Genomic DNA, 27,027 nt, shown 5'->3' on the forward strand with positions numbered 1-27,027 from the left:
GGCATTAATGTATGTGGTAATGTGCCACATTTACATTCACTCTGAACTGTTGTTTCATTAATCTTATTATTATTATTAATATTATTATTATATTATATTATTAATATTATTATAATAAATGATAATTAACGAACTGATTTTCTTAGTTATTTATTTTTACATTTTTTTTAAACTAACAATACTTTAAACAATTGTAAAGCAATGTAAATGTAAGATTCATTCATACTGTCTAATCGTGTAATTTACGTGATGTAATAATTCTAATAAATATCAAATATTGATATTTGAATCATTGAAATTCTAGTCCAGCTATTCTTAATTGTATCATTTATGGTAGATATCGTTTAGTTGTATAAAACATGTACTTTATACTAAAATTTAATAGATAATCGAACACGTGTTTCATAAACTTAATTATTGAATTCCATAGTTTTAATAAATCATGATATTTGTGATATAAAATCGAAAATATTAATCACGCATACGTAATAATACGAAAATTGACAGTATGTATTCCTTTATTGTTTACTTCTTCCCGATTATGTATATGTGTATGGATACGATGTATAGCAACCTAATCCAGACCTAACTCCCGACAATCCTACGCACTTTCGAGAAAAAAATTCCAATAGGTAGACAAATTTTTTGGCGAAATTAAAATATTTCAAATCGATCTGGAAAAATTATTTTCGGTTGCGGTGTTCAATTCAATCATTTTTTAGTCAATAGACGTACCCCCGAATGCTTGGGCAGTCGGGATTTGAAATTGTATGTATAACATCGATTATCAGGTCTCGCCACGAGGAGGTTGCTGCGAGTGGAGTTCCGAAGGGAGATAGATTAAACTTTGATTCCCTCTATCTCCCTTTTACAGTCCTAGAAACTAGATTACCAAAGTATTGTTTTATTTCGAACATGATCAGGGGGTCTTAAAACGTGTATTTACGTGTAAATTTTTCATTCATTATGGACTTTGCTTATATATATGTGCCTATATAGCTCGAAACGTAAAAATGCCTGGGCGGTCGAGATTCGAAATTTGTATGCCGCGAAGACGGATTTCAGCTGTTCAAGAGCAAGAAGGAAAGGCTTCCGTTCACGTTCTTTATCGATTTCCCGAAGTGTTGACCGGGCGTACCGGGTCCTTAGACGCTAAGGAAGTTCGTCGTCACTATTGTCGATTTCGATGCACTCAATTGTGCCCGGTTTGGCCACAGTGTGTCGGCTCTCTCCACCACTCCGTTCGATGCTAAGGAAGTTCATCGTTACTAGTGTTGTCATCGATGCACTAAATTATGGCAGATCTGGCCGTACTGTTACTTATGTTGGGCAGTCGAAATATCAAATGCAATAACGTCTAGAACAATTAAACATTTATATAAAAGTTATAAATTTTTGATATTTTTCAAGTATTTAGTAAAAGATACTGGCAAATCGTAACAAATACAAATCTTACATTTATTTCTCGTATATAGTCGAGATAATTTTTCTTATTCGATTGTTGTAACATTCTCGGATTTAAACGTCTATCGATGTACAATAACGAGTAAATACATACATATAATAAATAACTATATTTTAAGATTTAAAATTGAATTGGATTTACACAAAGCACTGATATTTCATACAGTTTTTTGCAATTGCATTTAAGTCACCAAGAAAATATGCTACAGATCTTCATTTGTTTACAATCAATGATGAGAATAACTGACAAGAAATTATGTTATGTGTAGCACATATTGTTTTTATATCTTATCGCATTCAGAGTTTTACAAATAACGCTTTGCATTAAGTGCATCCATCCTTTAACTTTTACTTAATCTAGTAATAAAATTATTAAGTAAAATACTTTTACAGAGATTTAGCGGTAAAATGATATAGTATAGATTAGTTTTTAAGAGAATGATTCTAGGTACTATATTTAATAGATATTGTTACGGTATTACAAACTATAAAATATGCTTGTTTTGTTTAATTATAACATTTTAAGCATGTTGAAATAGGATTAGATGTATAGTATTTCACCCAAGTGTGCACGCACAAAATCTTTAAAAGGAGACTGCATGAAACATTTCTAAAGAAGAATCCAGAAAAAAATGCTGCATTGGCTGAACATGCTTGTAGGCCAATACACTCTAATTTTTACAAAAATGGTTTGAATCTTCTTTATTGTTATTAATATTTAAATTCTACTTCATTATATACATCGTATTTCATTCTTACTTTATTATTTATATTTAATCGCGTTGATAAAATTACTTTTTCATAATTTATATTTGTTAAAATATATAAATTATTGCAGATACACCTTAACAATGTATCCAAAATGTACACACGAAGGTCAGCAAAGGAAAAGGCAAAGTGAACTTTTATACAGATATGGATATTTTTTATCAATGCTTTTATGTATGATACTTGCATCCCTTAGACCACACCTGGGTAAAACAAACGGTATTTATACTAAAATAATTAAGTTTAGAATTATGCGTAATTATTTATATTATTCTCATGTTGTGTATTGTAGGTGTATTGAATGGGAATATTATTATTCGATACTTTGCAGTGCCTTTAACATACCTAGAAGCAGGGTTGTTGTGTGATCCAAAATCTCTCTATTTAACATTAAGCAATTACTCCCTTCTAATATTTACAATGATCTTTATCTATGTCCTAATGCCCTCTTTGATGAAGCTTGGAGTATGTTTCTTGACTTATGCAGATGTTAATATATGGATGTTAAAGGGAATGGAAGTAAATAAATAGAAATAAAAATACTTGTACAAGGAACATACATAAAGTGTCCCTCTCCCCTCTACACGCAACTTTGATAAAATTTCATGTTTGTAAAGCACCCAAAAAATTAAGTATAGTGGGGGAGGACACTTTGCAGATGTTTCTTCTTAGTAAAAGTTAAGAATTGATTATAATTAATTGTAGATATATTTATTTATTTTAGGTACTTTACTGTATGCCACCTCCATTGAATACAAATCTTGTTCTATGTAGATTGGCACAAGCAGATTTGTCAACAAGTATTGTAATAACTTTAGTTTCTCATTTTGCAGGATTATTCATATCTCCTGTATTACTGTACTTTGTGGTAAATCGCACGATTATTATTTATTACTAAAATTTAAATTATTAATTGCGCTTCTGCTATTTTATAAAAGTTCTTTTAACCAGAAAGTACATTTATTTCTGTTACAGTTAGGAGCATCCACACCTCCTTTGGTCGGCGTTAATGTCAGAGAAACCATTTACAGTACAATTGTACCACTAGCTATCGGTATCGCGATTCAAGTCACTATTTTAAAGTATGATTTTTGTTTTAAAATTAAGTCGCCATGGTTTTCTCAAGCATTGTTATTAGCTACAGCATATCACTGGTTTTGCGATGCTGTATCAATAGATGCATCATCTTTACAAGCCAGTGATGTGTTATTATGCATACTAATTGGTAAGTTTATTAGTATTTATTATATTAATACGTACATTTATATAACTGGATAAATGTTTAACGTCAATTGTTGTGAACATTTTTGTACAATTTTGTCGCATGTATTTATATGATTTAAACTATGTCAAAAATATTCTTGACGTGCACGATTTATATCAGTCCATTATTGGTATTAGTATCTTTTATGTTCAAGCTTGCGTGGGACAACTCTTTGTTAGCTGCTTGTGTTGGATTTTGTGCTCTCGATGGTTACCTCGGGATATCTTATTAGCTGCACTTTTTACAACTACGCACAAGTCAGTGGGTCTTGGCAGCTGGGTTTTACGTGGTGCTTACCACGGTTCGGCTCATGGTCCGGCAGTGAATTTGCCGCTGTCTATACTACCAGTCGCACAATTACTGTTAGGCAGTTTATTAGCTAGTTGGTTGTCCCCATAATGTGAATGTTATGTGAGCAATTTAAATAAATTCGTGTACATTTTGTTACAATTATTTTCCATTTAAAATTGCATGCGTATTTTACTTGTTTCCCATTTAATATCAATTCTTCTTTTCAGTTACGTATACTATGTGTACTGTCTTTTTAAATTCAATATACAACTAATTTTCGTTAAAAAATAAGACTAAAAGTAGGTGTTATTTGTTATAGCAATTTTAATTCTGAGACGCTACGAAGTATTTTAATATGTATTGCTAGATTATGGGAACAAGAAACAAATAGTTGTTCGTATATTACAGTCGTCAATTTGATTAGAAAATTTACAGGAATATACAAAGAATTTTCCATTTATTTTTTTTTTTTTTGTAATATGACAAATAAATTCTTGAATAAACTCTGTTCGTTGAACTACTAATATCGAAATATATCGTGAAAAAAGTACTCTGCTAATTACAGGTAGTATCTTAAAATGTTTGACATATATCCCAATACTCAAAAAATCTGTATGTTAATAATTTTATGTTCTTACAGAATTGTCTTTGTTTTTAAACTTGAAATTTATGTAGATTAAGATTTTCGAATTTAATTAAAAAATTTAATGCATCTACATGATTTAAAGCTTAATCTATCATTGAAAAATGTAATACTTAATGAGATATTGGGTAGGAGTTTACTCAAAATTATTTTCAAAATGTATCAAATAAGTTTATTCATATGTACAATGAAATGCCAAAGGCATTGAAACATAGTCTGTGATTTTCTTTTCTCTAAAATTCGCGTAGAATGTATACGTGCTTCATTTATTGCGGAATTTAATACTTACCTTGAAAATTAAGAATTTGTTTGTAACAATGGTATATTATTTTTGTTTTTAGTATATATTGACACAGCTAGTGTAAAATTATGCACGAATAAGCTTTTTTCGATTCTAATAAACTTAGCTTCATTGACATTTGATAAAAGGAAATCATGACAATTATACATTACACTGTACATCATTACAGGAACAAACTTTAAATAGTACATCAAGTGAAAGTAAAAAAGAAAAATCAAATTACACTATTTCGAAGCGTTATACGCTATATCTTATGTAGTAATTATATAATAAATTGTATTTGTATCTTACAAGTTATAAATATAGTTTCCTCACTTTCGATTGTAAAATTTCTGAAAATTATAAGTATCTACTTATTCTAAAAGTCTGTCTACTGTTATTATAGATATATCTCGAAAGAAATAACAAGAGACAATTCACAGTTCTACACACGAATGAAAAGGATTTTGAATTCAGAATAAGAATGTTTCCCATACAAAACATAGCGATTTTATTCTACAAATAATGGGATAAAGGGCGTAACCAGATAAATTTGTCATGCATCAGTCGATGGAGGATACAGAGAACAAACCCACTCTGCAAAGTTTCAGTTTTCTATCCGCATGATTGAGGTAGTTCTAGGATGTATCGCAATTAACAATTTTTTCTTGACAACTCTTATTTTCTTCGATCGAAATTTTGAAAAATTACGAACATTTTAGCCATTGGAATATACATCTACGAATATTACCAAAATTTTTAGCTTCAAAACTAAACTTAAAATAAAAAATAAAAAAAATTTTGAAATGCCGATTTGTTATAGAAGTTATAAAACGACCAAGTTTACATTTTAACAGTTCAAGCACCTCGTTCTGGTCGTTAACATATAGTTTTGTCAAATTTTTCAAAATGGGGCACAACAAAATCACAAAAACCGGTAATTGTTCGTATTACTGACGGTGTCAGTCATTTAACATTCGTGTATTTTAGCAAAAGTATTGCGAAACAAAATTACAATGCTCACAGGACGTGAATTTAGGCAAAACAAAAATTTGGGCAATTTTTACTGTAAATCTATAAAATATATGAGCGTTAAGGGTTTAATGTTACTGATTGGTTTTTTTTTCTCGACATGAAACAGATGAAGCGTTATCGCTTCGCGTGGCAGTATTCGACACGCATTTCAAAATTACCCCTGCCACTGAAACGGTTAAAACGTTTTTAAGTTTTCATGCGACATCTAATTTTTGCTCAAAATCGTACTTTTTCACAAAAATTCGTACTCCTCAAAGACTAAGAACGATGGAACAATTCTGCTTCTGCATTCCTGTTTGAAACTTCACTAGGAATACCTAGCGGATATAGCACAACAGAAAAAGATTTTAATTTATTGGACAGTGTTATAGAAACAGAAGAAATATCTACACAGAAGAATATGAAGTACCACTGTCCAGTACTTCGCATGATGTATTAAAAAAAGCTTTATTTGATTGTGTTGCATGTTCTTCACGAAGAAAATCATCATCTAATTCTGTACCATCGAAAGAAGATCCATCCTGCATTTTTAACAGAAATGATTCTCGTCAGGCAAGCGAGTATGAATATATTAAAATGCCACTTTTCAGATTTGTCTTAAGTCACAGATGTTTGCTTAGTCTCTGCAGCTCTATAAGTAATATTATTAATGCACCACATGAAACAAAGAAACAAATATTTATTTTGAGAAGACTGTATGGTATCGTAATTGATGATAATCGAGACGCGAAAAACTATTTGGAAGACGATAGATTAAAAATATTTATGCCTTTTGTTTAAGGCAAACGGAATCAACGAACCACATTGGAAACTAATGATTCTCGTTTGGTAATGAAACTGGTAAAGAAACTTCGCTGGTAGAAATCCTCCCCAAAATTTTTGCTATTGAAGAAACACATCTTGTAATCAACGATGATAGCGACGAAGACTAAAGCAGTAGGATAACTTTTTTTTGTAGAAAATAATCTAAATGCACGTTATTTAAAATTCGATATAATATCCATTTAAAAAAATTAATTATACGAGCCGTATGATTGTGATACTTGTATGGATATGGAAAAGGTAAAGAATAATGGTTTTCTAATTTTTTCAATATGACGCACCTTTCTAAAAAATCTGAAAAAAAAAAAATGCAAGTTAACGATTATAATGAGCTAATAAAACTATAATAATATCGACATAGTCAAACGATTGGCATCGTCGGTAATGTAACAAATGACCGGCTTTTTGATTTTTTAAAATATGTGCCCCCATCTTGAAAAATCTGAAAAAATGATATGTTAATAATCCTAACCAGGTGCTAAAACTATAAAAATATGTAGACATTTCGTAATTTCTATAAGAAATCGGCATTTCAAAAATTTTTTTTATTTTTTAAAATCGGTTTTGAAGCTAAAAATTCTGAAAAGATTCACAGGTGTGTATTCCAATGGCTAAAATATACCTAATTTTTTTTTCAGAATTTTCGATTGATGTAAATAAGACAAATCAAGCAAAAACTGTGTTTCACCCTATAACTAGAGCCAAAATTGCAAAGGTTTTTTTCTCTGTGCCCTCCATCGATTGATGCATGACAAGTTCAATTTGATTTAGAGTCATTTTTTATCATCTTATCCGGTTACACCCTTTGGTTAGATTTTTTTCTTGTTGGAAACTTGCATATCAGTTTTCTATTTTGCGACGCGCAACTCGGCACGGTATATATTTTTCATATCGTTATAACGCGCACACGCATATATTTAATAATATTAACAAATAGTGTAACACTCATGATAACGTGTATGAGCTCGTAACCTGACTCTTTCGTGAAAATCATGGCATTTGATGCATCAAACGACGGTGCAGCAGTGGCGCAGGTGCTGAGCATGTATTGATTTGCCCAGATCATCACACAGTCATTGTAGCTGGTATCAAGTTTTTGTCACGAATAACGCTGACGCTGCTATCGCCGCCAGCTACGCGATTCACCATCTTCATCCTCCTCTTCTTCGTTCTCTTCGAGAAGTAATGCTTCTACGTTACCCTGTTACAAATCAAATTTATCGTATATAAAATAAACAGAATGGTTCTTTATTTCTTTAATTTAACGTTACATTAAACAGAACAGGAAATGTTAATTGAATTGTTCTGGAATATTTGCCAAACAAAGAAGGAATATTATAATTAAATTTAAGTCTTAGGAGCTTACTTCTAAATCAATTTCTTCATCTGTTGTAGGTGGTGCTTGTTCGGAACGTGAAGAAAGTTGTACTGATGCGTTTGTATTGCTACCACCTCCACCACGGTGTAAGTGATGCCCGGAAACCCATGTTATAGATAATAATCTATCCTGAAATGTGCGTCCCTTTACTAAAGCCACCTCGGCTTCTTTTCTTGATTTGAAATTGATTACAATTGAAGGTGTTGCATCATCCACTATTTGATTCACTATTTCTCCAAATTGCTGAAACACACAATTAGTAAAAAAATTAATTAAAGGCCCGATCATAATAAATAATGATTTTAATAAAACGTACACGCGGAAAGGATAAATGGATACTTACTTGAAAATGCGCTAAAACTTCAGCCTTTTCTTCGGTTTCGTAACCAGAGACTAGAAGACTCGTCGGTCTGTGATCTACCGAAACGTGAGTAAAACTTCCTCTACCACGACCTCTATATGATAATGCATGGGTACCTCGTATAACTCTACTGGATCTTGTACCTCTACCAACAGTTGGACCTGCATTTAAACCTAACGCAGCAGCTTGAGCTCGTAGCTCGTTTAATCTCTTTTGCAACTCTCCGGCGTCTTGTCCCTCTTGTTGAGCAGTCATTAAATCTAACTCAGCGTCTAATATCTCTTTTTGGGTTTGTTCTCTGGATTTCGCTTGTGTCTTATTTCCACCAATTTGACCGTTTGCAGCTAGATCCTTTCGTAAATTGTCGATAGTTTGTTGCATGGTCTTTATCGTTGTCATAAGTGCATCTTTTTGTTCTGGATTCTTTTCGGCTTTGTCGATCAATGCTCGAATTTCTATCAAATGCTTATCTAATAATTCCTGTTTTCTTTTTCGCAGGTCGGCGGTTAACTTTAACGCCTCTTTACGTTTCTCTTCCTGTTTCTTTTTTAAGGTTTCCTTAGCAGCTAGTATTTCTTGTGTTTTTTTTATTGCAAGTACTTTGTCTTCCCGCGTAGGAACAGTGGCGGTGGTTTTTGGCGATGTCGGGACCAAGCTTTGCGTGACTTGTTCTTCGGTCGAACGACGAGTGGGAATATATTCATTTTCTTCGGTTTTCGCTGGCGCGGGTATAGCAGCACCCAATCGTTCTTTGACAGAGGGTCGACATCCTAAATAAAATTAAAATCTTCGGTTAAACATCGAATTGTTTTATTTAAAGGGAAATGTAATCAGTTACGAAGTTTATACAAACTTACCTGGCGGTACGTTTTCAATAGCATCGCCAGCTGCATTATTGTTAACATTGTTGTGCCAAAACACTTTGATAAATCTATTATTCAACACAGCCTCTGTACTTCTGTACGCAGCCTTTGCTTCGGTCGGTAGTTGAAAGGTAACTAACGCTCCCTCAGGATCCCCACCAAAATTAACTTGGATATTTACAATTTTACCGAATTTTGAGAAGTGATTATTCAATTGGGTTATGTTGTTCAGGCTGCGAGGAACCTTTTTCAGTTCCAAAGAACAGTTGGCCGAATTGTGCACCACTCGTTGTTTTGGTCCAAGACGATTGAAATCGAATGCTTGTTTACGCTTTAACGGATTCGTCTGAGTATGCGTTATCTCAGACGAGTTCGTATGTGGAATAACTGGCACGCTAATTAATTCTCTTTGACCTCGTCCATAAATTCCAGGTCCTGGTAGGGGATGCCTTCCCCATGGCATTCGTGGCTCCATGCTTGGCGCGTCTGGGTTGTACTCTGCGAATGCGTCTGTAAAAATTCATTGCACGTTAAAACACTAATAGAATAGTACGCTAATAAACAAATGCTTACCCATATTAGAATGATGTTGATTTCTTAAATGAGGCGGAGGTAAACTCGCAAGAGGAAGGTGTTGAGGTGGTGCATTTCCTGTAGGTCCTTGAGGTGGTTCTGGTACTGCTGTTACAGGTACAGTTCCCGGTGCTTGTGCACTATGCGGTCCGAAGGTCAGAACGCGACTTAAAGCTACATCTTCTAATACAACTGGATCTGTTCCATGATCATAAGGGCACAAATCACCTCGCATGCAATATCCTTTTTCTGTAAGTATATGTTTCTTTCTTAGAGAATTAAATATCTTGCTACGCAATATTTACTATATCGATCAATAAATCGAAAAATACAAACCGTCAAAGTCTCTGCACCTCCTCTTTGTTTGGAATCCTGGTTGGTTATTTGGTACACTAGAAGCAACAGCAACAACGCTTTGAATTGATTGACTAGTAGTAGACAACCTCATGTCTACATCCCCGTGATTACTGTCCTGTGTTGGAGTACCACCACCAGGACTTCCTTCAATTCTTTCCGTTCTGTCTACATCCATTCTTTCCGACCGATCTACTTTCTTACGATCTAGCGATCTTGATCGAGATCTTGACCGAAGAGGTGTTGGAGACCTGTTCCTAAATCGTGCTCTGTGGTCACGATTGTCAGGGCCGTCTCGTATTCTGGGCCGTATTGGCGATGTACTACGACTCCTACTTCGTCTATGGGCAACATCAATTATTGTAGAGAAGAACGAAACGTACAAATTGAAATACTTTGTTCATGATGTAATACTATTACAGACCTTCTGTCGTGTCGTCTTGTATTTGGTGGTGACTCGTTTCTCCAGGGTCGACTTCTGTCGCGTTCTCGATCACGGCGAATATGTTCCCTGCTTCTAGATCTACGTCTATCTCTTTCCCACGAACGTGAACGTGATCTTGTTCTAGATCTCATTCGGCCGCTTCTAAAGTAAACATAGTTTGCATTTCAGAAAAAAATATATTACATAGATTTCCCCATCTTTGTTATCTCAATCAAACTCACCGACTTCGTGAACGTTTCTCCTTTTCTTTGTCAATTTTGTCAGAGTCTGATTTTCTAGTTTCACGTTTACCTATTGCCATAGGAGCTGATCCGTTTATTTGGAGGGGCACAGGTATATTTGTATTCACAGTAGTAACTGGAATTGTACTTTCAGCTATCTTTTCTGTTACTAATGCAGGCGCTGGTGGATTTACACCTGGTGGTGTCCCACCGCTATCTGGATCATTCTTTGCAGGTGGAAGTATGTATTCTTGAGTCTCCAATGTTTTAAATAACAATTCCACAAAGTTCTTGGTTTCTATGAGAAAACCACCATGGTAAAAATTAACATGTAATTTATGCAAATAAATTGTTCTTATAATTAATTTAAACATACCATGTTGCAGAAATACATCAAGTTGTTCGACCATTCCACCTCTCAATTCTTCCAATGTTTTGTCCTTCTTAACGAGGGCATATACATATTTTGCTAATGCAGCAGGATCAGCATCACAACTGCAAAGGTAAATAAATAACATCAATATTATATGTGAATAATTAGAAAATAATTATACAAGTTTAACTTCCGATTGATGTAAATTTTAACTACAGATTAGCTAATTATAGACTGTTACAAAATGTATTCAACAGTATGAAAGTTTAACACAACATATAATTATTATACATTACTGTAGAAAATAAATGGTGTTTTTACTATGTCAGTCTATATGAATGATGAATGCATGTTAACAATTATGATTATGTATAAGTTTCCAGCAGATAAAAGAATAATGTATTAGGCTATATAATAAACATCATTTTAATAAGTCAATTGCAATCTATTACAACATTTCTGTAACTTACAGGGTACAACAAAATTAGATCAATAAATTATACATCTATAAATAAAGTTAATTACATGCTTGTAATTAGTCAATTATATATAAATAATAAAATTATTTGTGATGATAGAAAAAATATCATACAAGATATGTTAATTACTCATAACACATTTAATATTCTTATATAGTTGTAACAAATTTCAATATCTTTTCTGTGCAAATGTTTTAGCAATCATTAAGTTGTTTACAAGGCAAATCTTGTAATAGACAAACGAATATTTTTAATCAGAATTTATTTGCAGAGATCATGTTCAATTAATCAGTATTGTCAACAAATAGTTATGGAATAAGCCAATTTCTGAAGTTAAGTAAGAAGTAAAGGGGGCCATCCGCTCGTGATAATTAGGGAAATATGCATAGAATTGAAGCTCTGTAATAAAACTTAGCAAAATGAACTATTTCACTCTCAATTACTCGAAATGTATTCGCTGCAAATTGCATGAGTAATATATCGCGATCGGGCATATTGTTGTTCTATTGGTTTTTACCAAAAGCGCGATCAATCTGGTGCGATAACGCTGTCCGAGAAGATCTATTGAAGATCATTTAGAAACAGACAGGGTGGCCCACGTAAATATAAATCTGCATGGGGTATAAAGCATAGCACATGTACGGCCATTTACAACATCAAATGCATATACACATACACCTAAAACTGTACTCGGGCAAGCTGGCCTACTTACAGCGGCTCCAAGACGGCGGTGAGCCACGCCTTGAATTGATCTGGATTCTCTATTATCATTTTTAGTGAATATGCGATGAAAACACATGGAACTTTTCAAAAACACACGTTAATTACACAATTTCTGGGCGGGAATAAGTATTCCCCTAAGTAAAGACAGTCGCCATTCTGAAATCTCCTCCTATACACATAGCGTTCACATAGATAGACATTTCGCTTCTAGAAAATATCACAGGAGTCGCCGCTGGTAGTGCCTCGTCAAATAAGTTAGTTACGCTCGCTAGTTTGTCAACATAGAGTGTGCACAATGTAGTTGAACGTATAACGTTGCATACAGACTTCTTTGCAGATAAAATTTTCAGTGAATTTAGGAACATTTGATAATATGGTTCCATGGACGGTACACACTATTGCGAAGCGTGTGACGAGACGGAAAGGAGATCAACCTTTAAAAGTTTTACAGTCATTTTACATTGGTCAATCAGTGACGTTACATATGATAATCATTTATGTAATACAGCGTTAGTATCAAACAGCTTTGCTTTTCTAATTATATATACATATGGAACTATTTTTTTACTGCATTTCATTCTTTCAGAGACAAAATAATAATCCAATAGCGCGTCAATTCGGGGCAGCGTTAAAGAAATGCCATATTAATTGGAAATAAGGAGTATAGATATCTCAATTCAAGGGAGCGTTTAAGAAAATGCTATATTAATTATATCTGTGACTGAACACTTTAGGGAATGTTTCGATGCTACAGTCATAGACAAGGAATAGTCTAGATCTATCAATCAATGGGACTTCGTGCGAGACGAACAGAAATACCAACTTTGTAAAAAAAACAGTGATTTTAAAGCGACCTCTTCGTTTAAAAAACGGTAACTCTAGAAACTATAGTCAACTGAACCGCCGAAATCGATAAACCTGGCAAATGTATGAAGTCTCTCTCCTTACGGCCTGTACAGAGTTGCCGCTACTAACGCGTGCAGGATTGCCATTTCTTACAAATACCACTCAGTGATGCCAGATTGAGCACCGGGTGCACTACTCACTATGCCAGATCACGCGTACGTGAGCTCGTGGAGTTTCGGAGAGTCGACAAAGGCAAACTGACCCATGCCCCCTTTCTCGATTCTCCGAAGCTGCCCGAAGTAATTTCGGACCGTCTCGTGGGAGTCGAGAGAGGAAGGCTCATTTGCCTTCTCGCACTTGAACAATTGAAATTCGACCTCACGTCGACGGCATACGATTCCAAGTCTCGACTGGCCAGGTATTTTTTATTTTCTGACCTATGTATGTAGACGAACATAAGCAAGAATTATTATTCCTATATATGAGCGGACATATGTATATCATTTCAGATATCACTTCTGATACATCTGGCAACGTACAACCATTACTGCTGGCTACTGCCAGCCTCTCGCAGCCTCCGCTGGCTTCAGCTGGCCTCTGCTAAACTCTGCCAACATGTGCGGGCTTCTGCCTGCCTCTGCTGGGCCCTGCTGACCACTGCTGACCACACCTGATACTTCCGATAACGTATAACGATTACTACTGGTTACTGCCAGCCTCTCCCAGCCTCTCCCAGCCTCTCCTGACCTCCGCTTATATTTCTGACGACGTATAACAATTACGACTGACTTCTGCCAACCTCCGCTGGCCTCCGCTGACCACTGCTGACCACCCCTGATGCTTCCGACAACGTATAACGATTACTACTTGTTACTGCTTGCCCCTGCATGCCTCTGCTGCCCCCTGCAGGCCTCTGCTGACCACTGCTGACCACTGCTGATCGGTGCTGACCATTCCTGGTACTTCGTGCAATGTATAACGATTACGACTGGCTACTGCTAGCCTTTCCCTGCCTGTGCTGGCCTCTGCTGACCACCCCTGATGCTTCTGACAACGTATAACTATTACTACTTGTTACTGCTGGTCTCTGCATGCCTCTGCATCCCTCTGCTGGCCTCTGTTGCCCCCTGCTGACCACTGCTGACCTTTGTTATTAACTTCTGACATGATGTATAACTATTCAAGCCTTGTATAATGTAAATCTATGGCAATAAATGATATAATTTAACAGAATTCTATGTGTTCTCATCATTTTTACCTTTCTTTTCCTCTCCAAATCATTCCCTTAGTTTTAAGAGACCGTTCTTCCGGTTAAAATTGGATTCCCAAAGTGTCCAGCTCTCGTACTTGCTGCCAAAAACAAAAATTAACTTTTCAAAAAGCCCTGAAACAATTGGAAAGTCCTGAAACAGCTGGAATGTCCTGAAACAACTCGAAAGCCCTGAACCCCCTTGGAATTTTGAGACCAGCTGGAAAGTCCTGAAACAATTGGAAAGTCCTGAAACAGCTGGAAAGCCCTGAATCAGTTGGGAAGTCCTGAAACAACCGGGAATTCCTGGAATTTCTTGGAAACGTTGAAAATTCTTGGAAACCCTGAATTTTTAGCAAAGTTCTGAGTTTCAGGACTTCCGAGGTGTTTCAGGACTTCCTAGTGGGTTCAGGGAAACCAAGGAGTTTCAGGGAGTCTTATAACTAAGGTAATGATTTGGAGAGGAAAAGAAAGGTAAAAAATGATGAGAACACATAGAATTCTTTGTAATTATATCATTTATTGCCATAGATTTACATTATACAATGTTTTAATACATATATATCATGGCAGAAGTTGTTAACAAGGATCAGCAGTGGTCAGCAGGGGGCAGTAGAGGCTTGCTGAGGCAAGCAGAGACCAGCAGGGGCAAGCAGTAACATGTAGTAATCGTCACACGTTGTCGGAAGCATCGGTGGTGGTCAGCAGTGGTCAGCCGAGGCCAGCGGATGGCAGCAGTGGCAAGGAGTGGCAAGCAGAGACCAGCAGGGGCAAGCAGTGGCAAGTTGTAATCGTTATACGTTGTCGGAAACATCAGGGGTGGTCAGTAGTGGTCAGTAGGGGCCAGCAGAGGCAGGCAGAAGCCCGCACATGTTGGCAGAGGTTAGCAGAGGCCAGCAGAAGCCAGCAGAGGCTGCGAGAGGCTGGCAGTAGCCAGCAGTAATGGTTATACGTTGCCAGATGTATCAGAAGTGATATCTGAAATGATATACATGTGTCCGCTCATATATAGGAATAATAAAAATGAATTTATTTTTTTTTCAATAATTCAAATATGATCAGGGGGTCATAAAACGTGTATTTCCGTAAGAAAAATTTCACAAAATTTTGTTCATTATAGTATCTTGCTTATGTTCGTCTACATACATAGGTCGGAAAATAAAAAATACCTGACCAGTCGAGACTTGGAATCGTATGCCGTCGACGTGAGGTCGAATTTCAATTGTTCAAGTGCGAGAAGGCAAATGAGCCTTCCTCTCTCGACTCCCACGAGACGGTCCGAAATTACTTCGGGCAGCTTCGGAGAATCGAGAAAGGGGGCATGCGTCAGTTTGCCTTTGTCGACTCTACGACACTCCACGAGCTCACTTACGCGTGATCTGGCATAGTGTGAGTGGTGCACCCGGTGCTCAATCTGGCATCACTGGTATATACATGGAATCGCTGCCATCTTTATCGTTTCTTGGCGTGGTGCGTGGCCGGCTAGATTTCTGATTTTTAAGTACATGATAGTATTTATGTGTCTTGTGTCTTTGAGTGTAGAAGTTACATAAAGGGTTTAACATGAGTACAGACAGTATTGAAAAGTTATACAAAAATTTTGGCATTTTAGCTGACGCCAAGGATAAATTGGCGGAGGTAACATACGAACTTGGTTATACTGTTAAACCACGTTTATTTCAGTATAGCTACTACAATTTGATTCATGTTTATAGGAATAAGAGCATCTTATTCTTTAATTCTCGAAATTCGATAAAATCGAAATGCTTTGAGTATATTAAATATTTACACATATATATATACACACACACACACATTCACAGATGAGAATGAGTGCATCATGCATCATTGAATGTGAATAGTGTGAGTGCGCGCGCGTGCAAAAGTAAACTTTTGTTTTTATATGTTGCAGCATGAAAAGGAGTACTTAGAAATTCTAACAGCAGTAAAAGGATCACCGAAGGAAAAACGATTAGCATCCCAATTTATTGCAAGGTTTTTTAAATATTTTCCAAAACTGGCTGATCAGGCTATAGATGCTCATTTAGATTTGTGTGAAGATGAAGACATGGCTGTATGTTTTATTGTTATTTATATAATTCCGTTGTTATAGGCTATTGCAAACTCATGCACAATGCGTATGCAAGCTGGTAGACAAGATATTTATATATGTATATAATCTATTTACAGATTAGAAAACAAGCTATTAAAGATTTACCTGCATTGTGCAAAGATAATAAAGAACATACGGCTAGAATTGCAGACATTTTAGCTCAATTACTTCAAGCTCAAGAACCATCTGAGTTAGCTGTAGTTCATAACAGTGTTATGTCTCTTATGAAATCTGATCCAAAAGGTATAGATACATTTTATTAATAGGTCTATGTGAAAGTCTGTCGGACAAGATACGGTATTATAATCTTGTGTAATTTGTTTATCCTCAGGTACAATAAGTGGGTTTTTCAGTCAAATTATTAATGGAGATGATGGGACGCGCGAACGTTGCATTAAGTTTTTGGCAACAAAACTGAAAGCAATAGGTCACGATGTTATCATTAAGGAACCAGAAGATCTGCTAATTTCAGAGTGCAAGAAAGTATTACAAGTAAGATCCTTATATACTTATATTATTTTTTACCTAGCATTCGTAAAACATTCACTTTTATAGGATGTTACTGCTGATGAGTTTCATAGTATTATGGAAATCCTTGCTTGGACTAGATTAGGCTCAACAGTTAGTGGACAACAAGAATTGGTAGATATTACAGTAGAACAAGCTGAATTATCCGAACCATTTAAACACACTAATATTGAACAATGGAATAGGCTTGTACAATGCATTAAACATGCACTTCCATTTTTTAGCGTGAGTGTAGCCTCTATATTTATTAGTAAAAATCTATTTCCTTTTGGATACACAGTAATACATTTCTCTCGTTTATAGTCTCAAATAGATTCATCACGATTTGTTTCTTACATTTGTATGCAAGTTTTACCGCATCTCTCTTTAATCACTGCACCAGATGGTAGAGACATACAGTTGGAATTATTAAAACTACTTGCTGAATTAACTGTATTTTGTGGGACAATTGATAAGCCAGAAGAGAAAGTACAACAACTTTATAATACTCTTATAGTGAGTAATAACGCTTCTCCGTACTAGAAATCCGTGTATTTAACATTTCACGGGAGAAGTAATTATATTTTATTTTACGTTTCAGACATATATGCCACTTCCACCAGCTACTGAAATAACTGAGGTACCAAAACTACAGTTTAGTCATGTTGAATGTCTTATGTATGCCTTCCATAAATTATGCAAACAAACACCAGAATTTTTAATAAAAGATCCAGAACAGCTTAAGGAATTTAGATTAAGATTACAGTATTTTGCACGTGGTATTCAAGGTTACATAAAAAAATTACGGGAAGCGATTAGCGGAAAATCAGAAGAAGAATTGAAATCGGAAGAAAATCAGTTAAAAGTTGTTGCTTTGAAAACGACTAATAATATTAATACTTTAATTAAAGATCTATTTCATTCACCACCCAGCTTTAAAAGTGTTATACATCTTTCGTGGAAGACATCGGTAAACGATAAAAAGGTAAATACGAGACGAATTTAATATTAGAAATCATTTTGTTAATTTTATCGTGTTTCGTTCTAGAATGAGAAGCACTCGTCTGTTCAAAAGAGACACACGCCAATTACATTTGGCAATGACAGTAACTCAAACAAACGCAGTAAAGAAGATAAAAGTAAGAGAGAAATATATACACCACCTAGCGGAAAGTACAGTTCAAACATATCATCAAATTATGGTATTTAAAAGGATCATTTGTTATTTCAGTAATTATTTACATTTAGGATTATCTATGATTTAGAGTGTTTGTTTTGCGTTATAGGTCGCGGTAGATTTAGAGGAAACAGGTCAGGGGGCAGAGGTGGCTACAGACCAAGAGGTCGTGGTACATGGAGAAAAAATTTTTATTAACTACTTTGCTCCTTTAATTGTTTAAAAAAACACGAAATAGCAAGAGCTGCAATAATACGAAAGACTATACCAGGCCTGTAAAATGTATATACAAACGAAAAACAAAAGTGACTATTTACAGAGAGTGCTCTTTAAGGAAAGTGACAAAGAAAATGTAACTGTTTTTGTTTTATAAACGTAGTGTAAAGGAAGTGTTTTTGTGAAAGCTTTAAGTACCTATACAAGTTTCAATTACAAAATCGTAAGAACCAATCGTTTGCTGAACACAGTGAGAGATCACTGTTTTACCAAGTTATTGACATTTAAAGAAGAGAACATTTGTGTGATTAATATACTCATGGTGTTTTAAGAAGTTGTTTTTATATATTCATCGTTAAATCAAATGATAATTATGATTTGGAGAGACCTGAACTTGCTAAAAGTGAACAAGCACATTGAGAGAAATTACAAGAATAGTAGTGGATTTCGAAAGTGTATGCTATTGGTAGCATCAATCACAGGTACCTTAGCTGGTGGTAGAACATGAACAAAGTAATGAAGAGAAAAAGGTGTGAAAACAGTATGTTAACCATTCAAAGAGGTCGAAGAAACATCGGGCGTTGCGACAAAGAGTGCTGCACATTTGAAACTGAATATTTCAAAATTAAAACTGTACAATGACTGGCTTGTGCTATCACATGGACATTGGTGTCACACATGTTTAGAAAAGACAGACAATTTTTCTCTTCTACAATAATTTTGGACGTTTAAATAGTATCAAAGTGTATTCCCTTATCCCCTGATTCTATCCTACTCCTTTTCTATTATTTCTTTGTCAACAGGAAACAAAGATCGGCGCAACTAGAAGGGCATGGACGAAGCAATGAATCATAAACGTTTGATTAAATCAGAGAAACTTGAAGACTAATTCTGTTTTCCATTTTTTAAACGATTTATTTCTATATGAATGTACCGTTTTTCATATATACAAATAGATTTATATTCTTATTCCATTATTAAACACTTAGGCTGATTCTTTGTTAATCGAAAGTGAAAGGACTGTTATATTCGGCGATACCGTGGAAAATACGATTTAAAAGTCTGAAAGTTTCTCCGATCGCGTGGAAACGAAGACAATTCACTATACAGCCTTTGTTTTAGAGATGCTGTAAGCTGTCTGGTGACCTATGAGTGACAAGACAAGGCGGAATTAATAGTTCTTTGATTGCAGATTGTTTATAGGTCCATTGGGGAGGATTACGACGAGAGATTATAATGCTATTTTTCTTTTCAGGAGCCAATGGACAACTATATATTGTCTATTATTTATGTATTGATGGTAGCTGTTTTGTAAGGTGAGTTTTAAAAATAATTTGTGTCCTTTTCCTACCCACCATCAAACAAAAATTCTGTAATAATAATAATTCATGAATATATTATCATTTAACATAATAAACATTACTATTGCATAATATGTTGTATTTTTTATGCCCAATAATGTAAAATATTTCTATATACAATCAATTCAAAAATTTGTAAAACTTCATAGTTACTGAAAGTTCGTGTTTCAAATTGATATTTAATGTAAATGTTTTGTATTGTTCGCTTGTCAATTATATATATATATATATATATCTATTTAAAAACTTACTTGTACCCATTAATGTATTGTATTCCTGAAATAATGTTTACAGTTTCGAGTATGTAAATATTATTTCATTAAATTAATTTGAATACTAATTAAATAAAAAACATTCACCCGAATTGTACTGTGTCCCGTTTGTATGCATAACGTATAAACAAAATGAATGAGTGATACAAAAAGGCAAAAATCATTTCAATTTTTATTATTTAATAAATAAACTAGTTATATTTTTAGAATTATTATAATTACAATATATGTTACATTTATAATTACAGCAGTTTTTACAAGTTGTTAAAAATGTAAATCTATAAAAATTTATTATTTAAAACAGTCCGTTCGATGAGATCATATCGTCTATTACTTTGCACATTATGCGATCACTTGGACTGCACGGATCTGAAGTCTGTTGTTCAGATCCTAAATTATCAATAGATTGCATAGCATCTGTGTTTATTGCTAGGTTTGAATCTAGCTCAGAAGTATCTGGTAACATTTGTAATGCGTGTTGTAAAATCTCTTGAACCTGAAACAGAAAGCCCAACAATACTATAGTTATCATACAAATGATTTTCATTATATGCACCAAATATTCTAGTACAAATAACACACCCTTTCCAAATGCTTTTGAAACCTGAGCGCAGTTTCGATACGTTGTCTACGCTGTAATTCCATCATAACGCGTAACGTTTCTCTGGCTTGATGTGGCCTGAATTCGTTTAACAAATGGTGAATGTGAATGAACAACAGGCTAAGATCTTCTACCTACGGCAATAAAATTAACGATGTAGATACGTCTCGCCGATAAATTCATTCAAATGCTTACTTTTTCAGCTCGCCTTGGACTGTCAGGACATTGTACGAGCAGATCTATCAAATCCAGAAAATTAACAAGCAGAGAGTGATTGAGTTTCTTCAACTCCCGTCGACGATCAAAATGTTGGGGGTATAACCTTTTAATTCCCTGTGCTTCGAGGGGTCTGATGATCGTGTCGTCCGCGTTGAATACATTCCCAAACATTGAATAAGTATCGTGTATTGGCGGCGGTGGACGAGGTGCTCTGCCCCGTCGGACATTTTCGTCCGTGTACAAATTAATATATTGAACCGGAGGCAACGGTAACGAGCTGACTTGTATTGCCTCGGGGGCTGCCATTTTTTATGTTTCAAATCAGCGTTATTTAGAAGAAGCAAGATACAGCCACGCTCGAATTTCACTTCCCCTTGACGCGCACAGACAGGTTAGGTTCGATCGAAGGGAAGACTGTTGTCAAACTGATCGGAGTGTCGAGCTTCAGCGCGCAGGCGCGTACTTTCGCGCCCAGTTGTTACTTTTTTTTTGTTTCTTCGACAATAGTCAATTTGTCCGATATTAATAAAATGATCATCGAAACAGTGAACGTAGTACATAACCGAGAAAACGATATCGATACATTACAAGACCGAACTGTACGAATCTGGCCTTGCGCGCGACACAGCGGTGTCGAGCATTAAATTGCAACCAATACGACTTCACGATGCTTGCGGCATACTTGTACATCGATATTCGTTTACTCGAAACTGCAAAGTTATCCACGAAGTTCGTATACACTCGTTGCGATGCTATTTACCGTAAATTAGCGAGAAGTAAATATCGCTGGCCAAGAGCAAAACAACATGTAACGCAGCCTTCGAGTCGGCCATCTTGTTTTTTTAAAATGAGTCAACAGGTATTATACAGCCAGCAGGACGTCGAACCCAGGCCGGAGATTTTCGTTGTTTAACTAGTAAATCGAAGGTGTCGAACCGCTGACATCGTTCGGTTTTTTCTATCGAGAAACCGGTACCGCGGTCGCGCGACATCTCGGATAAATGCTCTACTAACGTAGTGAGGTATTTCCTGCTATCTCGTGAATCTCCAACGTCTCCGTTTGACAGATTGTCGGTGTGTGTATGCGTTCGTTCCACGTGAATTCTTTGTTTGGGCACCGGTCATGTTTCTGACAAGCATTGAAACTGCGGGGTGGTAGCAATAACTCGGTGCATGGTGAGTCGTTTTTCTGTTACAAATTTCGTCTACACGATTGTTATTCCCGTGAAACGTCTCCGCGGGAATACAATCGTGCAATTGTGTGTCAGGATAACCACAAAACTAGGCGCGTTATCGTCGGACTTGCCGTTCTATTATTTTCGTCGATCGCGAACGAAATGCTCCGTGACGCTCTATTTCGATGACTTATCATTTTTTTTAATTAAACATTCGTCCAGCGATCAGGTTTCAACGAATAATACCGAGTTACGAATAAAACAAAGAGCAGAATTCGTTCGTTGCAACGTAGAGTTTGTTTATCGCTAACCGTGATTTTTATAGAAAAAAAAAAAAAAAGAAAACACTAAAGGCTGCATTACAAGTTGGAAAAGGGAAATTAAATTGTTCGAATATGTGTATTATTTGTTATAGATATAAAAATGTATCCTGTTCTGTAACTTCATTTCTATGCTACATATCTTCTGAAAAAAAGTAAATTAATTCTACTGTGTTTAATATACTTACTGTCTAAGAAAACAGAGAATGTTTATAATTAGCATCATGGATGTTTGTTGCTTTAAAGTCTGTTGCAATTCAAATTTACATTGCATCCATCGCTTGCACGTAGTTTTACGTGGTATGTTCTCATGTGCTTTTCTACAATCATTATAAACTTTCTAATATTATTTTGTGTAAAGTTATGTATAATGTACCTTTCATTTATAAAATTTTATCATTCTTCTAATGTATGGATAATGTTGTGTAAAAGAAGATTTCCTAATATGATTAACCATGCAATAAAATCTATTAATCTTTTAATGATCTACTGCTGTTACTGTATTGTTTTTGTTGTATTACCAAAACTTCCTACTTTTGCTACTCAATTGTTTCTTAGTCTCTGGGTATAATTTTCATCCAGGAGCGTACACTTTCCTAGCAAATACATTCACCACATTCTACACGGTAATAAAAAGTACTTTTAACAAAATGTTGCACGAGTTGCATCACAATGCAGGTTTCTAATTCAGACACCCGTAACATGTTCAATTGGAATCATTGTTCTTCGCAACATTGCGTTCTCAGATCAAAAGAAATGCAAACTTGTAATAATTATCTATCAAATTTACTACTGGATACTACTATATGCAACCAATTTCTAGCAACTGGAGTTCATATTTGACACATGTAGCCCTCCACATTTTTATTTTTAATTTCATTTTTTTGTCTACTCACGTTCTCATTGCACGTACCTCGCGAGGTGTAAAAAGTCTCGACGACGAGTGATAATTTAAAGAGACGTCGAGGTTTGGGCGGTGTTCTCAAAATCTTAAAATCTCGTTGACACGATTTATCAAAAGAATTCAACGACCGTAAGCGATCATTGATGCGATTCGTAAGAGCTCGTACCTTTGGGGTCGTCAATTCTCGAATAAAAAATAAGCAGACACGTGTCTGAGCTTTCTCGTCGTTCACAAAGATATTCAACACTTAATTTTTCGTCTCCTATATGCGTGTAGTTATTTCAGATGAGTGCAACGGCTGCAGTGGCTAAGGTGAATGGTCCGTAGATTCGTATCCCAAGGTCCCGGGTTCGAATCTTCGCGAGAAATAAAAATCCTATCAATCTTTATATTCTTTATTTTTATATATTTCTAAATTTGTTGTACCATTCGAGGCACTGTCGAGAATGAGCGAAGGAAACAAATAAATTAAAAAGAAAACTATAAAAATAAGAAAAAAGAAATTCTTGTCGCTCGCGAGATTCGAACTCGGAACTTCGGAATATGAATCTACTAAGATCTTCGCCATTGCAGCTGCTGGCTCTTCGGAATTCAGAAATTAATTGCTTAATTAGTATGCTAATATTATACAATTTTCTATTTCGATTTCAATACTCTTTCTGAGATACGAACTTACCAGAAAGTTTACCAAAGTTCTGTTATTTCTTGGTAAAAGCACATATATTATCATTTACATGCACTTGATGCTATTCCTCCTACATAAAAAAAGAAAAATCCAACTTGCAAGTGTAGAGTTTGCGCAACAAAAAACATTTGCAAGGAGACTCGATATTACTCTCCATTATGTATTGGGCTTTGTTACAAATCATAAAGATAATTAATAATACGTGATTATATAAATTTTGTTATAAATAAACGATGAAGTTGATTTTTGCTTAATTTAAAAGATCGTTCCTTTTAAATAATAATTGATGCATAATTTCTGTAATAAATTTTATTTGTACTATTTTTTTCAAGTTTTTCACATTTGTATATTTACGTTTGTGGATACAAAAAATTTGTTTATTCAAAAGCCAGTATGTTATAACATATTGCAAGTAGCAATGCACAACCTGCCAAAGACGAGTGTACTCTTAACGTAATATTTCTAAAGTTAGAACACGTGAGTTTATTTGCACGTAAATGGTGAACCTTCGTGAGATTTTTGCACGTGACTAACACATGTTTTGCGAGTAAATTTCATCCACTGTACCTTGAAAAGTATTCCTGATCCTTTTCGAACTCTAACCGGAAGGAACTTGGCGCGACTAGCTGACCATACACGCATAGACACACACACACACGCAATAAACACAATAAACGTAATATCTCTACGGTCACACGTACGCGTATGAACGACGATCGCATGTGCATCACATCCGTTCAGACTTTAAACGATGACAGTGTGTTTGCTGCGCTGTATTAAACAGTCGCCTCTGTTTACACTATTTACTTACCGCCTTCGTTTCGCTCTGCACGTTTGTTTCCGTTTTGCATATTAAATTATGGAGTCTGCGGGCTCGAGCGACGCGTAAACACCGATTCGAGCTCTCGAAAACGCCGAGTTACGCGCAAAGTAAAGTTGCGGGCACGTAAGTGAATGTATTTTCGTGACAATATATCGAAGCAAACGAATCGAACGCGACAGTCGCCGGAAGTTCGATGGAGTATTAGAATATCGGTGAGTGAGACATGGATATTCAACGATCGAGGAAATTTCCATTTTTTTATAATCGTTGTCGATTATAGATGAGTTTAAATATAAGTACGATTTCTTTTTTCGGGAAATTTTAATATTCACAGTGTCACGATCGAGAGCACCACTACGCAGATTCCTTAGGCTTGTTACCTACCGCACTAACACATGTACGTTTGCTTGCTGCTATAATTATGATTTCATGCTGTCGTAACTCGGGTTATCTGCTCTCGCGCGATAGTTGGTCCCTGTTCTCTTTGTATTATTGTATTATTGTGTTGCATCGACGTTCCGCGTAAATTGAATTTTCTTGTTGCAGCTCGAAGCTTAAGAAATCACATTTTTACAAATCCCAGTCGAACGATTTACGGGAAATTTTTTTTAAAAACTTGTTTACCGCTGCTGAGAAACGCGACATGGAACTATGCTAATTGGAAAGTAAAAACCAGTGAATGGTGCTTCGAAACAACGGTCGGGATAATTGAAAGTTCATTGGGGAACTCGTGTAATTGGTCTTTAATAACGCTAAAGTTTTCTAAGGAATGGGTTTCGATCGGTTGGTAACTGCGAATGAGAAAGCGACGAAACGGGTGTTTTCAACGGAATCTAATATTCTCGAAGTAACTGCATGGTCCGCGAAACGTAATCAACCCGGGAATAAGATTAAGTTCGCTGAGGAGTGTTGGTTTCGCAGCGTTTAGGCTCGATGCGAGTTTAAGTTACTTGGAACGACGTGGAATCTGTATTGTTGATAGGGTGGCCCTCCATCGGTGATGGCAGGGAAAGATGGGAAGCTGGAACCGAAAAGTGGAGACGTGGTGAGGCGGGGTTTCATGGTGAAACGGTCTCAGAACAAGAAACGTTTCACCCCGGTCAACTACAAGCAACGCTGGTTCGTTCTGACGAGACGCTTCCTCGTCTACTACGATAGCGATGGAGAGGTACGTACCTTTTCTATCTACATACACTACCATCCACAAGTGTTTAGGCACTCTCAATGAATGAATCATATAGAAACTCTGGAAACATGGGAAAATATTCATTTTTTACGTACATCCGCATATACATTTATGGAAGTGTGCTAAATAAATGCGAGAATTGAAACCCTTAATTTAAATTTTTGTCTCATCTATCTCCTTATCGAATTCCAAGTTGATCGAAGCTTGTTCCACGTATCACTAGCTGATGTTGGAGCTGAATTATTTTTGGTTGCGGGGCTCAATTACAATCATTTTTGGTGAATACACATACCTCTGAAATCTTACTCATTTTTGGGGAAAAAATTCGAAATTTTTAGACGAAATTAAAAAATTTCGAATCACTATAAAAAAATTATTTTTGGCCAGAGGGGTCAATTACAAGCATTTTTGGTGAATAGACATACCCGCGAATTCCTACGTACTTTCGAGAAAAAAATTCAGGAATGTGGTCATTTTCTGCAAAATTGAAAAATTTCGAATCACTATAAAAAAATTATTTTTGGCTAGAGGGGTTAATTACAATCATTTTTGGAGAATAGACACACCCTCAAAATCCTATCCAGTTTCGAGAAAAAAATTCAGGAATGTGGTCATTTTCGGCGAAATTGAAAAATTTCAAATCACTATAAAAAAATTATTTTTGGCTACAGGGGTTAATTACAAGCATTTTTGGTGAATAGACATATCCCCAAAATCCTATCCAGTTTCGAGAAAAAAATTCGAGAAGATGTAAAAATTTTCGACAAAATTAGAAAATTTCAAATCATTGTGAAAAAATTATTTTCGGTTACGGGGGTCAATTACAATAATTTATGGTGAATAGACCTACCCCCGAAATCCTACTCATTTTCTAGAAAAAAATTTTTAACGAAGCCTCCATCAACAAATTAGTATTCTTGATTTTCGTGTTATTTTGGCCTCTATAATCTCCCATTAAAATTTTTCCCAGGTTTGGCCGATCACTCTGTATAATTGAACTGCGTTTTAGATAAGTATTTCATTTTATTTTAATGTT

At 35.4% G+C, this 27,027-nt stretch overlaps 5 protein-coding genes and 1 long non-coding RNA gene across 8 annotated transcripts in view; 4 read left to right on the forward strand and 2 right to left on the reverse strand.

The window, feature by feature from the left end:
• The first annotated feature begins 1,094 nt into the window (after positions 1-1,094).
• LOC122395817 (sodium/bile acid cotransporter 7-like) lies at positions 1,095-4,017 on the forward strand. Its single transcript, XM_043393695.1, has 6 exons — positions 1,095-1,546; positions 2,303-2,451; positions 2,525-2,751; positions 2,957-3,100; positions 3,208-3,457; positions 3,651-4,017. The coding sequence occupies exons 1-6, from the start codon at positions 1,533-1,535 to the stop codon at positions 3,893-3,895; spliced, it is 1,029 nt and encodes a 342-aa protein (XP_043249630.1). The 5' UTR covers positions 1,095-1,532; the 3' UTR covers positions 3,896-4,017.
• A 1,187-nt stretch (positions 4,018-5,204) lies between these two features.
• Positions 5,205-12,492, reverse strand: LOC122395816 (RNA-binding protein 26). The gene is made up of 10 exons (XM_043393694.1): positions 12,327-12,492; positions 11,139-11,257; positions 10,763-11,060; positions 10,521-10,682; positions 10,079-10,437; positions 9,743-9,991; positions 9,164-9,679; positions 8,289-9,076; positions 7,934-8,188; positions 5,205-7,768 (listed from the first exon to the last, which is right to left on the reverse strand). Exons 1-10 carry the CDS (start codon positions 12,383-12,385, stop codon positions 7,688-7,690), a joined length of 2,886 nt encoding a protein of 961 aa, XP_043249629.1. The 5' UTR covers positions 12,386-12,492; the 3' UTR covers positions 5,205-7,687.
• Positions 12,493-12,637: 145 nt separating this feature from the next.
• Positions 12,638-13,440, forward strand: LOC122395843. The gene is made up of 3 exons (XR_006258999.1): positions 12,638-12,846; positions 12,924-13,209; positions 13,297-13,440. It is a non-coding gene; the product is annotated as an uncharacterized LOC122395843 (long non-coding RNA).
• A 2,433-nt stretch (positions 13,441-15,873) lies between these two features.
• LOC122395714 (apoptosis inhibitor 5) lies at positions 15,874-19,833 on the forward strand. The gene is made up of 9 exons (XM_043393511.1): positions 15,874-16,070; positions 16,345-16,506; positions 16,623-16,788; positions 16,877-17,037; positions 17,101-17,298; positions 17,377-17,568; positions 17,654-18,037; positions 18,101-18,254; positions 18,339-19,833. The coding sequence occupies exons 1-9, from the start codon at positions 15,996-15,998 to the stop codon at positions 18,425-18,427; spliced, it is 1,581 nt and encodes a 526-aa protein (XP_043249446.1). The 5' UTR covers positions 15,874-15,995; the 3' UTR covers positions 18,428-19,833.
• A 137-nt stretch (positions 19,834-19,970) lies between these two features.
• On the reverse strand, positions 19,971-21,653 carry LOC122395852 (mediator of RNA polymerase II transcription subunit 7). 2 transcript variants are annotated; one of them, XM_043393748.1, is made up of 4 exons: positions 20,875-21,653; positions 20,661-20,813; positions 20,413-20,574; positions 19,971-20,082 (listed from the first exon to the last, which is right to left on the reverse strand). In XM_043393748.1, the coding sequence occupies exons 1-4, from the start codon at positions 21,202-21,204 to the stop codon at positions 20,020-20,022; spliced, it is 708 nt and encodes a 235-aa protein (XP_043249683.1). In that variant the 5' UTR covers positions 21,205-21,653; the 3' UTR covers positions 19,971-20,019. The 2 variants fall into 2 exon arrangements, with proteins under 2 accessions (XP_043249683.1, XP_043249684.1); XM_043393749.1 differs by lacking the exon at positions 19,971-20,082 and having other exon boundaries at positions 20,374-20,574.
• Positions 21,654-21,784: 131 nt separating this feature from the next.
• The window catches only part of LOC122395853 (tyrosine-protein kinase Btk29A), a 159,342-nt gene continuing 154,099 nt past the window's right edge, over positions 21,785-27,027 (forward strand). The window contains exons 1-2 of one of the 2 annotated variants that reach the window (XM_043393751.1): positions 21,785-22,074; positions 25,788-25,973. In XM_043393751.1, the coding sequence (XP_043249686.1) occupies positions 22,072-22,074; positions 25,788-25,973 (189 nt within the window). In that variant the 5' untranslated portion in view covers positions 21,785-22,071. Of the gene's footprint in view, positions 22,075-24,777; positions 25,018-25,787; positions 25,974-27,027 lie in introns of those variants that run through there. The other variant, XM_043393750.1, reaches the window with a different exon arrangement.

This window comes from Colletes gigas, unplaced genomic scaffold (assembly GCF_013123115.1).
Source record: "Colletes gigas isolate AHSC1104 unplaced genomic scaffold, ASM1312311v1 Colletes_gigas_Sc00006, whole genome shotgun sequence".
NCBI classification, from domain to species: Eukaryota; Metazoa; Arthropoda; class Insecta; order Hymenoptera; family Colletidae; genus Colletes; species Colletes gigas.

Bases quoted from the DNA above. Each gene is read 5' to 3' on its own strand.
- LOC122395817 (XM_043393695.1), top strand. The intron at 2,752-2,956 runs GTAAATAAATAG...TATTTATTTTAG, and splicing joins GGATGTTAAAGGGAATGGAA to GTACTTTACTGTATGCCACC. The intron at 3,458-3,650 runs GTAAGTTTATTA...TTTATGTTCAAG, and splicing joins GTTATTATGCATACTAATTG to CTTGCGTGGGACAACTCTTT.
- LOC122395852 (XM_043393748.1), bottom strand. From the start codon at position 21,204: ATGGCAGCCCCCGAGGCAATACAAGTCAGCTCGTTACCGTTGCCTCCG. The intron at 20,814-20,874 runs GTAAGCATTTGA...TTATTGCCGTAG, and splicing joins GTCCAAGGCGAGCTGAAAAA to GTAGAAGATCTTAGCCTGTT. The intron at 20,083-20,412 runs GTAATAGACGAT...ACATTATTTCAG, and splicing joins GTGATCGCATAATGTGCAAA to GAATACAATACATTAATGGG.
- LOC122395816 (XM_043393694.1), bottom strand. From the start codon at position 12,385: ATGATAATAGAGAATCCAGATCAATTCAAGGCGTGGCTCACCGCCGTC. The intron at 11,061-11,138 runs GTATGTTTAAAT...GTTTTCTCATAG, and splicing joins TGATGTATTTCTGCAACATG to AAACCAAGAACTTTGTGGAA. The intron at 8,189-8,288 runs GTAAGTATCCAT...TGTGTGTTTCAG, and splicing joins AAGTTTTAGCGCATTTTCAA to CAATTTGGAGAAATAGTGAA.
- LOC122395714 (XM_043393511.1), top strand. From the start codon at position 15,996: ATGAGTACAGACAGTATTGAAAAGTTATACAAAAATTTTGGCATTTTA. The intron at 16,071-16,344 runs GTAACATACGAA...TATATGTTGCAG, and splicing joins CCAAGGATAAATTGGCGGAG to CATGAAAAGGAGTACTTAGA. The intron at 17,299-17,376 runs GTGAGTGTAGCC...TCTCGTTTATAG, and splicing joins ATGCACTTCCATTTTTTAGC to TCTCAAATAGATTCATCACG.